At 39.3% G+C, this 13,932-nt stretch overlaps 1 protein-coding gene across 1 annotated transcript in view; it reads right to left on the bottom strand.

The window, feature by feature from the left end:
* Positions 1–9,359, bottom strand: part of raly (RALY heterogeneous nuclear ribonucleoprotein) — a 97,102-nt gene extending 87,743 nt beyond the window's left edge. Inside the window, 4 exon segments of the mRNA XM_026347171.1 lie at positions 4,441–4,456; positions 4,458–4,685; positions 9,056–9,128; positions 9,211–9,359. Coding sequence (XP_026202956.1) covers positions 4,441–4,456; positions 4,458–4,685; positions 9,056–9,128; positions 9,211–9,359 — 466 coding nt within the window.
* Positions 9,360–13,932: the final 4,573 nt, after the last annotated feature.

Below are 13,932 nucleotides of genomic sequence, written 5' to 3'. Positions count from 1 at the left end.
GTAGTGTAATCTCCACCAACTGTTTTTACAGTTGTGTGTATTATTTGCATTTCCCCACTGTGTACTCGAATTGCTGCGAGTGGCAGAAAAACAACAAAACAAAAACAGATTATGCACGTCAGTCAGATGGTCTGTGCTGATGAATGTGCTTCATGTATTTGTAATAGCTTTTAAATTATTTGTAACTTTAATATCTTTGAAACAATGACCCCAAACAGACTCCATATTTCTTGCAGGCTTTAATCATTTGTAGTTGACAGTTTCGTCTGCAGAAATGTCTGACATAATGATTGTCTTTCTGAGACTAATTCAGTTTAAATGACTCCTATTTAGATATTTAGACTATGATATGTGGGTAGCTGTGGTATTACAGTGCACGATTGTGCAGTGTGTCCGTTTCCAGTGCGGCCAGAAACTAACAGTATTGGGTTTTTTTTTTAACCAAGCTATGGTGGCAATTACCCAGCTGTTAGAAGCCACACTTTAATGAATCATGGGTGAACAGTTAAATGATTAAATGTTGCAAAGCTTGATTTCTGCAGAAATGGATATGCCTTCCTTTCCTATGTAAGACTCAAGCGAAAATGCCTCATGGTCATAATGTACACAAGTGGAGAACTAGCTTTGGGCTGTTAAGGTGTACTTGTATATTAAAGGAGCATTATATGAATATTCATTATGTGAATGTCTAGTCCGATGCATTCATGTATCCATCATGCATTTACAGTCTACAATCTATCCATGATGAAACTAAGAATATGTATGTTACTAACTAAACACTTTAAATCTATTAATTTTACTTTGCTTCAAAATTGTAATGACTGAATCAGGAGGAGCTGTGCAGTAGTTCTACTTCTGAGGGAGTTTAAGCATTGCAGCTGACAAAGACCTGCACTTTACTGTGTGGGGTCAAAGTGAAAAAGATGCCAAAGATGCCAAACAACAAATATGCAAAAAAAAAAAAAAAAAAAAAATTGATGAAAAAGAATTCTTTAAATCAAAAGTTCTTAAATGTGTTCAAAACTACTGCATTAGGTTTTTTTTGTTGTATGAAGTCTGCAAACAGCAACTGACAGATATTACAGTACAGTTCGTTTGGGAAAATCACTTTCGATACCAACCCCTAGATGTGATCATTTTCCAAACAGACTTTTTGAAATTTAACCTCGAATAAACGTCATGATTAATTATATCAACTTGGCATAATTAGATGTAACGTTTAACAACACCGCTTCATTGGCTCTGCATGCACAGTCAAACCACAGACGTTGCACAACACCCTACAAACTGCTAGTCCTCCAAAATTAATATGACCAAGTTTGGTTAGCATTTATCCAACTGTTCTCATTTTCTTCTTTTCTATCAAGGATTTTAATGGTGAACATTCTCTAAACAAACTGCAGCTCTGTACTGACCATTGTCACCCCTCAGCTGTGTGTGCCCGTATTGTGCTGTGCTACCATCAAGTGTTAAATTGTGACTGCCGTCGAGAGAAAACCTCTCATCTCCAATCCTGAATGCTTTCTTTTGATTTGAAGGTTCACTGCATCTTTATTGGTTGATGATTTCAACCACTAATACTCCAGAACATTCACACAGATACTGGCACTGCATGAAAAAAAAGCAGCCCGTTCTTCATTTCAACTACTGCAACGGCACAGATGACAAAGATAAATGGGTTGTCGAGCAAAAAAAATAAATATTCAAATTCTTTTGTCACTCATTGGTGCCAATTAATTCATGTGAGACAGTTCCTCCCTAAAATAAACTCAGTTTATTCAGTGTTTTGACATGTGGTAAACATTCATGTTTATGTAACTCTCCTATATGGCATTTCATCATCTCATCTGCTACAATACCAGTATCAGTCTAAATACCTGCTAAGCTTTGTTATTAATGCCTGAGATATTGTGTTAAGAAGGAACAAAGCTATGATTCAAATGTGACCAACTTGTGAAAACAGTGACAAAGATCATCATATTGTATGCAGACACAGCGAACCTGTTAGCTGTTGTTTGGTCGGATGACTGAACGTCCAGTATTCAGTCTCCTCTGGCTCCTTTTCCAAAGAACTCCTGCTGGACATCAGATTTTTGTAGGTGCCAAATGCTTCACTAGCAAGTTACCAGAATCCAGTTGGGTTTCACATGTGTGTAGTCCTTCCTGGTCTACACAGTGTGTCTCCAGTCCCCTTAGCTTCACCTGGAAGCTGCTCAAGATTCTCCCTGATCATATTTTCTATTATAGAATATAAAGCTATGTGTCATTTGGAGTGTCTATAATTATACAGTAAGTTCTGTTCTGCACTTATGAGAACTAGACGGTTCCTTCCTGAGGTTTAATTTTTGTATTTATCTTTTAATCTACTTTAATGTATTCATTCATTTATGGTGAAGGGGGGTGTTCCTATCCAATCTGAAGGTCTAAGGAGAGGGGGTGTTGTAGTTGTACAGGTTGTTCAGACCGTTGAGGCAAATTTGCTAACATTGGACTCAAAACCTGATTTGATTAACTTCATTTGAGTTCGTCTGCTGGTTCATAGTTTCTAGATCATCTTTACTGAAACAGTTTCCTGCTCATTGAGTGGACAGCTGGATGCTTTAGTCACTGTGTCACTCGTACATTTACAACCACAATAGTGCACATTTAGCCTAATTTTCTCATAGAGCTGAATGGAGAATGAAATCTGCTTTGTTAGCACCATAATGCTCAGCAGAGGTTTCAGTAGGAACAGTTTCTGAAAACACTGGTAAATCAATAAAATCAAATAAAATCAAATAAAATAACAGTAATTAACACAGCTTGTAGCTCTCTGAATAAATTCAAAGCTTTGATTATACACTGGCCAAATAACAGGATTTGGGAACAAAAAGAATTAAGGCAGTTTATAATTAATCTTTCCTTGACTACAAATAATTTTTTTTTTTTAAAATCCCATCTATTTCTAGATCATAACCTCACTTATACATGCTGATTGAGAATAATAACGACGAAACATTTTCCCAGTCAAGTAACAAACAATCCACAGCAGCAGCCTCACTGATCTTATCCTGCAGACTTTTTTCCTCCCTGAGCCTCACAGTCCTGCCTGTAGCTGCATTTTACAGCACAACACCAACTCCACGCACCACAGTGCAGCTCATACATTACTATGGTACAGTGTGAGGAAGGGAACAGTCGTGCCACTATGGGAGGTTTGTTTTTCCTTCATTTACACCTTTATTTCTCATGTGACATGATCATTTGTGTGATAAGGTGATTTATTGATGGAAAATAGGAAGCGTGCCATTCATGAACACTGCCTGTGGCTTTAAATTCAGATGTTTGCATTTGGAGGAGGTGGAAATTCCTCCCGGCTGTAAAACCTCAGATATGTTCTCTGCTGTTCAATTTTCACATCGTCTCCCAACTTTCACAGGTTTCCATCATGTTAAAGGAAAAGTACTTTTTATTTCCTGTTTCGATTTACAGTACTGTGTTCAAAAACTAATGTAAGAAAATTATGTTCTACTACAAAGACATATTTTTTGAAAACTTAAATATTCTTCTTTAATCTTGATCAGCGATGTACAACTTAAATACTTTGGGTTTTCAACCTGATTCTGACTTCGGCTCTACTTCAAGCAAACATCAAAACAAATCTTGAAATATCCATGGACTGAAGGTTTCCCAGAACAAGGAGCAACAACCCGTCTGCTGATGTTACACATCGGATATGCAGAACAGGACATGACAAGTAAACCAGAGCTGTCAGTTCCTCCTGGTCCGTTTCCACAGTGAAACAAGCTGAAATGTGAGTGTCTGTCTGGAAACAGACATTCAAGCTGACAAAATGACAAAAGATTCACAACTGAGATCACTGTTCAGAAAAAAAACAACAAAAAAACACAGTCCAAACAGAAACATGAGCAGTTCCGTGAATGAAGCTCAGCTGTCCCTGCACCACCTGCACAATATCACCACCACCACCACCACCACCACCATCATCCTCCTAGCAGCGTTGTGCCACGCTGCATGCGTGACATTCAAGTTTGAAAATGTTAAATCCAAATGTGGCTTTTATAAAAATGTTTAAAGAAAATCAAAATGTCAAAGGGTTGAGTTAAAAGAGAGGAAACAGAAGAAGAGAGTGCATGAAAATCAAAAGAAATCTCACAAGATCATACAAAAGGAGAATTTCTTGAAATTAAAAACAGAGAAGAGAGAAAATACCACAAAACTAATACAGACTGGAAATGAACACAAAAGGAAGATGAGGTTCACTCTGCCACAGGGCGCATTAATAAAAGATGCTGGTCGAGCGTGTAAAGCGCCGGTAAAGACTCGCAGGACAACAGACAGGAATCCAAGCAGCCGCTGAAATGACTGAAGAATCAAAATAAGACAAACCAGCAAGACACAAAGAAGGTGGGAAGAACAAAGGAGAGAGCACTGACCTACCGACGCAGGAGGTAAAAAACGCTCAAAGAGGCTGAAGCAAGAGGAGGTGAGCGGCCAGCGTGCGGGCACCGAGGCTCAGTGTGCGCTCGTTTACCGGGCTGAAGCTCCGACTGCGCGCCGGCCAGTGGGGCGGGGATGAACAGCAGCAGAGAGCCGACTGGAGCGAACCACTAAGCGCTGGCAGGGAGGGGGAGTCCGGGCAGCAGAGGAGCCGCTGGGAGCTCCGTGCGTAATTTGGCACATGGCTAAAAACGGCATAGATAGAGGCAAACGGAGAACCAAAAACAGATTTGATAAACCAGCGGGTGTGTCTGGGAAGGTTTTAGTGGGAGGGGGGTCAAGTTTTTAACAGTAGCTACGAGGTTTAACCCTGTTACAAGGTTAAAAATATAAAGTCAAACAAAACGTTAATCAGTGCATCACTGAGAGGAGCAGTCCCATCCCAGGCTGCAGATACAACATCTTCTTTAGCCTTCATTCGTATTAATTTCTCCATCACTGTCCACGTTTAAGCAGTCCAGAGAAACACACAGCGTTTGAACTCACCTGTTGGCGCGCTCATCTTGATGACGTAAGCATCAGGTGTCACTGTTAATCACTGTAAACAGGAAATTCACTCTGTTTATTTACTTTATTTCTCTTTATTTAATGGGGATTAATTCTAAAGTCTGTAAGAATAAGGTCCTCCCTTTTTGTGAGGAAATATTAAATATGGAATAAAATCAAATGTATTCCAGGTGAGATGCAGCATGTTTCCTCCTGAACAGTGAGGTGCTGACACAAGAAGCGATCTCAGATGAATTATCTGTAACTGTTCCGCTGTTTACTGTGAGAAGCAGCTATGAAGTTGCCAGAGGGACTTTATGAACTTGGAGCATCAAGTTGTTTGTTTTCTTGACAATGGTGAAGTTTCAAGCTCTTGACATTCTTTAAAAGCCAAAGGCCAAGCCACACACACACAAACACACACACACACACACACACACACAGTTATCTATGAAAACAGTTGAGAAGAGATAGAGATGAGAGGTTTATGAAGAGAGGAAGAGCAAGGTTGTTTATTTTGTTGTGCTGCTTGTTTCTCTGTTTTCTCCTTCAAGGGCAGAAAGAGGAGCTGAGAAGAGGAGGGAGAGCGAGGAAGAAATAAACACAAAGAGAGAGAGAGAGAGAGAGAATGAGCCAGTCAAAGAAACACACTCTCTGTACAGACGATGCAGCTCCCCAGTGGCTTGCATAGTCAGGTTCATGTAGAGAAGAAATGCAGACTGTTATAATTGGACTGATGCAGTCAATGTAAAACCTGGAGGTTTTAAAGTTTCATCTGGACATTTTTAGCTAATGGGGGAAAATATGTAATAAATATAAACAGGCAAATGTTAGATCCCACGGTGGTAGATCTCAAACTGCAGAGGTCATCCTGTTTGACTTGACACTCGCCGTGTTTGGTGTTGGATGGAGCCAGGCTTTATGATGCTGTAAACTTTAAACTGCACTGAACCGAACCACTAACCCGATGAATGACCTGTAAAATTTGGACACTAATGGTTTAAACATTAAAAAAAACATTTGTGGAGACCAAAATAGTGACAAACAGTGAAAAACAAGTACATGTGTTCACATTTATACTTATCTACTCACCATCAAACCAACTCCAGACTCTTCACTGTATGTTATTACATGTGTTCATTTATCACTGAACAGTTTGAAAACATAATCACTGGATGAAGGAAATGAGCACAGTTAGCAACTACTGAATATTTTACCAATCTGTTTGACATCATCGCATTAGCAACTTGCAAAATACATTAGATGCATGTGTTTATAGAAAATGACATTTATTTAGAATCACGCTCTCTTAGATCATTTGGAGATGAGCGTGTTTCCATGTACAGTGTAGCTGTCAGAAAACGTGTTCAGAATACCAGAGAGGAAGAAAACCCATATACAGAGACACACAGACAGACCGAAGGACAGAGAAGCTCAACAGGGGGAAGAAGTATTGAAGAGACATGCTAAGAAGACTCACTTATCAGATTTTCTCCCATGAGAAGCGTGATGTTAAAAGCACAAAAGAAAGAAACTGCTTGTCTGAAGCTGTTCTCATTTCAGAAAAACAGACAGAGAGCGTTCCCTAATAAAACCAACTAACTCAAAGAGACTGATTGAAACTGAAGTCATCTGGAGGCGGACGGAGAGAAAAGGAAGATCTGAATATCATTGTTCTTAAATAAAGCTTTCAGTGATGAATCTGAGCTTTGAAGGGAAACAGAAGGAAGATTTGAGAGGAAATATATCATGTTTCCTTACCGAAAAGTCTGTAGAGTAGAAGATAAATATAGGCACTAGTTTTTCTCTGCTTTCCTATTTTCATCTTACAACCCCTCACATTTATTCTTTGTGCGAGTTTTGACCCCTAATTTGGAAAACACCAAACTACAAACAGGGTTGTAGTGCAGTAAAGACAAATACAGTGAGAATGGCTTAAGATGCTGCTGCAGCTGCTAAATGACTAAAATGTAAATGTAAATCTAAGATGCACTTGGTGGGTCCAAGAAAACATGTAATTAATTCCAAATAAATACAAATAGCACAACATAAAGTTTTCCTATAATATAACAGTTGTTCCGAGACTTCTTATGATGTTCCATAATATCAAGAGTTGGTGAGTGTTTGTATAATATTTGGAATTTCTGGTTGAGAAAAACTTGTAATACTGAGGAATTCAATTTATTAAACTCATTTCAGCACCAGGAGCTGTCCACTGTGGGTCATGTTAAACTCATACACTTGTGGATCAAGTCTCAGAATCACAACAGTAAAACAATAGAAATATCCTCTTTTCATCAAGTCATCAATCAGGATTTCTATGTAGTTTCCTGCTGGATGATGTCGCATTGAATTAAAAAAAAAATTCAATTCCCACTCCTCTTGTCTTATGTTGAAGTGCCCTTGGAACAGAGGACAGGTTTTTCCAACGAGGAAGTAATCAGAGGTCTAGATCAATACAAGGGGAACAGGTTCAGAGACAGAAAGTGGATCCATGTTATAACCTGTCACAAACCAGAAATCAGATGTTGAACCATGACGAAACCTAAATCTCCCACATTTCTTTTGCTTCTTTAGTTCCAGGATAATTATATTCTCCCTATAGGAGGATCAGCAGAAAAGATAATTCATCTGTGAGCTCAGTTGATTTGTCACTGTTACATACAAAACTGTTAATGAATCTTTTCAGATCAAAAGAACTTAGAGTGGCAGTAGCTAAGTTGGTACACACACTAGTCGTACATGTCAAGGTGATGATGGACAAGACATCAAAACCCCATAGCAGCGCTGTCAGCTACTGTCCGACAGCAGTTGAAAAACAATTTACATGTCATTATTATTATTATTAAATCTAAAAAAGCAAACATAGGAAAGAGTTTTACCCTAAAATAAAAAATAAAACTCACCAAAATGTGATCAATTTCTAAGTCTGAATCTTGTGCATGTTAAATAATAGACTTTAAGCTGTTTTGTTTTTCTTAAAATGACTGTTCTGTTCTGCCTCTTCTTGAAAAATAACCTCTTTAAAAACACATTTACTGGACGGATAGAAAACACAAGTGTGGGCTCCATCAATCTCAGGTGAAGACACTGTCTGTTGAGGCACATCTGTCCCTGGCACTGTCTTGAAACCGTCAAGAAAGCAAATGTAACTTAAAGTTTTAACACCTCATATAGATTCATCATGGGAAACGTGCCTCCTCATCCTCAGATTGTTTAAATGAGACTTTACTGTGCGGCACAGCAGGTGGGACAGGTGTGTACACGTCGCTGTCCAATGTAACAGCTGGGGTGTCAGTAAGTCTGTGGTATCTGCAGATATACATGACAACATCACGTTTGTCTCCGCTACTGGATGGATGCAGTAAAAGGAAACACAAACCTGAAGTCCAAACAAATTCAGAAACAAGCTGAGGATTCAGACAACAGACTGCAACTAAGTACAATCTGACTGTAACATGTTCAACCAGGTATTGTGGATCTTAAGTCTAAGTATTCAGAGGTTGTTGAAACCATCTATGTCAACTGCTTTATTTAAAACTATAAAAACACTTTGTTCAGTTTGTTTTGTTTTGTCTTTGAATGATTCTGCTGAGTAGATGTTTTGTGCTGCTACTGTACCCTGGCTTACCTTGACTCCAAAGCTGCTTTATATTCTTTGCAGTAGTCTTGTCAAAGCCGAACCAAATCTTTCAGAGTGAGGATGAGGATGATTCACTAGTGTTCACTGGTTGGAGAGTGAATGACCAACAGCATCACTGGTGCAGGAACGATCACCTGAGGGGACTGAACGTGTGACTACAAACACCTGGATCTGGAAAGTTTAATAACTAAGAGTTAAGATTCAAAGAACTTTATCAATCTCAGGGAGAAGCTGCTCACTGTGCTCTCAGGCTCGTCCAGCTGGGTGTAGGTGTGGTGGAGCAGGTGGATGGCTTCTTCCACCCCACAAGGACCATCTCCAAATGTTGGAGTACACCACATACAGTAGCTGGAGGGCACAGGCTTTGAACACCTTGAGGCTGACTCGATCCAGGCCTGCAGCCTTAGTGGGGTGACGCCTACTTACCCCTGAGATAGTCAGTAGGTAGGTGGTGGCTGGATCATGTGGGACAGAGACCGGGGAGCTTGTGGTGAAGCTGCTGGAGGGGTGGATTTGAGGCTCAATGTGGATTTTATTGAAAACTTAAATTCAGTGGCTCAATCCGAGCTTCCCTCAGTCACCTGGCTGCTGGTCTTATGGTCCTCACCTCCTTGTTTTTATTCTGCTGGAGGCTTTGTTTGAGCCTCATCCTGATCCTGATAGACATCAGTCTCTGGACCCCCTTTGCAGCCTCCCCGTCATCTGACCTGCAGGACAGCATTGGCCCCATCCGACCACCTTTTCATTCTTTGAATTGTCCTCCTCTGAAGCAGAGAGGTTAGAGGAGGAATACAAAGAGGTTTCTAATGCACTGAATATAGTAAAAGAAGAAATTTAAAATATAATGAAAATGGCAGATGGATAAACTCCTCTGTCACACCTCAGCACAGCTCTCATACACGTCCTGCACTACTCTGTCATACTTCTCTGTCACTCCAGACTGTCTCATACAATACCACAGCTCCTCCCTCGGCACCAAGTTGTATATTAACTTTTATAATTTGCTTTTGTTACTCTACTCACTACAAACCTTTTCTAACCTCAGCGTTAGCAGATCTTTCAGTCAAAACACTACAGATTAGGAAGGAAACATAATCACCTTCTCTCCTGAATTGGCCTCAATTATCACACTTTACACAAACTGTGAAGATCAGGAAGGAAATCCTACATCTAAGCTTTCTCCCCTAAAAGCTTCCTTTGCAAATTACCGATTCTGAAAATATGTCTCGGACGGCAACTTTGGTGTTTAATGAGCTGAGGAAATGTTGTGTAAGCAAGTGGGTTTTATCTTGTGTGGAGGTAGTTTCTCACTTTATGGCCTAAATCCTCTTTTAATACTCTACAGGCCATTTCTTCTGTAAGAGGTAACAGGTGTGGGAGGAAAACAGTAACATATTAAGGCATAAGAGCTAGATGTGAAAATAAACTGGTGGGAACCGACACGTCCGAGAAGTGAACTTGGGGCTAGAAGACTTAAATCCAAGAATAGATGCAGTACAAGAGTTGAACAGAGCAGATTCTGAGATTTTCATTGTGTTCGTACTTGATTATACGGTGCACAGTGGGTTGTGTCGCTCATCGTGTAATGACTACCATCTGTTGGACCCTGTGGTGGGTCTTTAACGTGAACTTTACCCGTAGAGACACTTAGGAAAAGACAAAGCTCTTATGCGCAGCTCCATGCAGTGTCATCTTTCCTTAGCAAACAAAGAAAAGCTCCACGGATCTTTCTCTGCAGACATATTTAACTCAAATGGACTGAATGATGGATTGAATTTTAAATGTTTCCTTCACAAGTTTGAAGATGAAATTTACATCCCTGAGAGGATGAACTCTGTGTGCCTCCAGCTCCTTCTGCCGACTTCTGCCATTTAGGTCAGAGAGTGTGAGAAAACTGCACTTTGAGTTGCTTTGGATCTGATTATCTCATTGTTATAGTCTCAGATAAATGTTTTTATTTACATAGATTTATTTTTTATTTCATCATAGTAAGATGCCTCCATGTCTTCTTATGTGCTTTTAATTTGCTATTGCTGCTGTTTGCTGTATGCAAATGCAAAACGTCCTCCATGTGTTGCTTCTGTCTGAATGAATTCAGTATAATATTGCACAGGTTCCTTTGCATCATTTCAATTAGTACAAAAACCATATTTTACAGTTGTTTGCAACATTTTCAGTTATCACCCGAGAGGTTGTCCAGTTGTGTGACTTCATCTGTGTCGGATTAATCTGTTAAATTCGTGTTGTCACACTCAGAAAACATACAGTCCCACCTGCACAGTCCCCACACATTACATATACAAGATAATATTGTTTGTAAGCCTCTCCTCTGCCCTAGTGGAAGTTTATTTTAATCTAGCCAATCTTTTTATTTCATATAGTTGGTGATAAGCTCAAGTCAAATCTGCACACACATGCACACTTTGTGCACAGGCAACCTCCAATAAATGATCCACCAACATACACAGATGAACCCCTGACCTACATATAGAAACCAATTATTGTGCACACAACAGATAACGACTGAATGGTTCACATTTAGAATCAGTTTAATAAAAATCTCCAGTGTGTGTTTGCACTACTTGAAACATGACATAATAGTAATATCTCTGCTGAGGCTTTGTGTTCTCTTTCAGTGAATCTCAGGAATTTCGGGACATTTCTTCTCATTTGGGATATGGTAAGTGTTAAGTTGGACTCAATGATGATATTTTAATTGTAGCTCTAGGAAGTGAGAGTTAATTTGCATTTCATCACATGTACCTTGACGTTATGTAAATGAATTGAAGAGATAATAAAAGAGTGAACATAAAGCAACGTGAATGAGATGCTTCACTGGCTTCCTGCACCACCCATACGACTTTAACCCAAGCCAAATCCTAAAAGGTCTGTTTCTTGCGGCTGTCTTGTGACATGTCATCATAGCACAAAATAAACGTGGCCAACTTTTACATACACAGCTGGAGTTAAATAGAACATACAGTATGTATGTGTGTGTTACTTTGACTGAATCGACCCTTTCAGCCTCAAACACACATTTAACAGGTGAAGATCAGCCAAAGTTTCTGTGTTTAGCTTCCAAAAATGTCTTCACTGCCATGGTTGAAATCTGAAATGGGCTCTGTTCCTGTAAAGAAGAGCACAAACTCCCCCACACAGCTGTTTTTACATCTTCACGTCAGTGTGTAGTATTTATGGCATTAACCTTGGAGAAGACTTGGCCAGTACAAATGGAACAGACCTTGCTTTTGAATGAAAATGTATGAGTGACTCACACTGTCACACACACACACACACACATGTCCACACACTTGTTTGCTTGTTTTTATCTGTCTGTGTCCCTGTGTAACATCAGGTTTTCTGGAGAAATCACTCATGCACCAATCTAAAGATGTACAAACAGTATTTATGTATTATAGTGCAGTAATTCTAGATGATGGGAGCAAAGGAGAAAAGTGAAGTTTACAAAGACTACAGAGCTAAACGTACCTGATGTGACTTTAGGAGGACCTGTTTGTCAGATGGACAAACAGCTTTGGAAATGCCTTCTGCCAACACCTCTCCTGTGTCAGATTTAGGCAGGGGAGGCGGATTTTCACCCTGTTTTCAGTGTAGATGTTCAGAATAGCTGTGAACTCTTGCCTTTCCGTGACACTGGTTTTACCTAAAACAAGCAAGGAAAGGAAGCATGAGTGAATGAAGTCTAAGTAAAACAGATTCAGCAGCTTTTAAAATAACTGTCATCAAACCTTTTACCAGCTCTGAGCTAAGAAGATTTGATATTCACACTTCATCATGTGCCCATAATCTTCACTGAACACTTTTATGAGGTCGTGTTGTCTGATTAAAAGGGTTGTTACTCTAAGCTAAACCAGGTTGCAATATTTTATAATTGTTTTTTCTTCAATATCCTCCAGCACTTTTACGCTGTTAACCTTCGATTTATAGTATAATTACTGAATTGCAGTGAATATAATTTGAATAGCATTTCAAAGAAGCCTGTGGCCATCACATTTGAAATATTCCATCCACAGAGATTGAACGGTGTCTGTATGCATCAATAGTCAACACTATTCTCTGCTTTTCCTCTCTCAACAGTGGAGCAGTAAAAAGACTAAACACCATATCTATTCTATATTTTCCTTCTCTAATTGAATTTCTCAGCCTATGCGGCTGCACAAAGACCCATAAGAAGCACTAATCCAGGCTCCTTTTATTCAGTTTGAAATAATTGTTTTCATTGTGGTAAATATCCATCAAGCTTAATCCTGTCAGGGGTAGGAAATGTTGCAACGGATGATAGAGCAACAGTTTCTTTTCACCTTCATTTGCCCAGGGAAGTGCTGCACTGAAAACCGGTTGATTTTAATGCTCTTTGAAAAAGTATTGTTTGTTTAACTAGGTAGTCCCACTGAGAGGCTTCCTTTACAGAGCAGAATCAGGACAAATGCAAAATGGAGCCGACAAAAGTGCGCTAAAGCAAAGCCTGTTCTGGTACACTGCAAGAAATTTTAACTGTTAATATGAATCGCACTAAAATATTGAACAAACAAACATGTTATAACACAATAAACAGTTATATACACAGGTCTGTGTCGTGTTTCGCTGTTCTGACGTCTGCTAGTTCGTCACCAGCACTGACAGAACAACTGACCTCAGCCTAATGTAAAATTACCATCACACCGTGCTTTACAAATGTTGGTGCTTTGAGTGTCAGCAAAGAGGGGGCACAATGTGTTTTTAATTACCTGCTGGTGGAGTTAAAATGTTCAACCATCTTATCTGCTGAGAGAGTTTAACTGAGGCAACTTCAATCATGCATATTTAATAACTGATTGACTTGAATTTAGTTTAAAGAAGAAATTCCACTGGTCTACGCTCACTCTTACACCTAAGACTGTGTGATGTGTGTAAGTGTATTTGTTGTTTTGCAGCAGTTTTTATGTCTGTTCTTTGTCGCCCTGTGGTCATTCAGGTGACATTTCATTTCCCTGTACTGTGGAAATGATCCAAAAACCAAACCAGAACCTGAGCTAATTATTATTTTGCCCCTAAGTGGTTGAAAAATTGAAAATAGTATCTACATCATAAATCATAGCTTAATTTTTTTTTCCAGAAAATGTACAGTGGTCAGTTCAGTGGTGAAGGCCACAAACGCTGTGCTCAAAAACCTAAATTTGAAATACAAGACTATACAACAACAACTTCAAAAACGAAAAAAAGTGTTTTGCATTGCTGGTTCCAGCCTCATGGCCGTGGATTTAGATTTACTGAGCCTCATAAATCATAAATTACCATTACAG

The sequence above is a fragment of the Anabas testudineus genome, chromosome 5 (genome assembly GCF_900324465.2).
Source record: "Anabas testudineus chromosome 5, fAnaTes1.2, whole genome shotgun sequence".
NCBI classification, from domain to species: domain Eukaryota; kingdom Metazoa; phylum Chordata; class Actinopteri; order Anabantiformes; family Anabantidae; genus Anabas; species Anabas testudineus.
The sequence above is the reverse complement of the archived record's forward strand: the minus strand, read 5'-3'. Positions and strand labels throughout refer to the sequence as shown.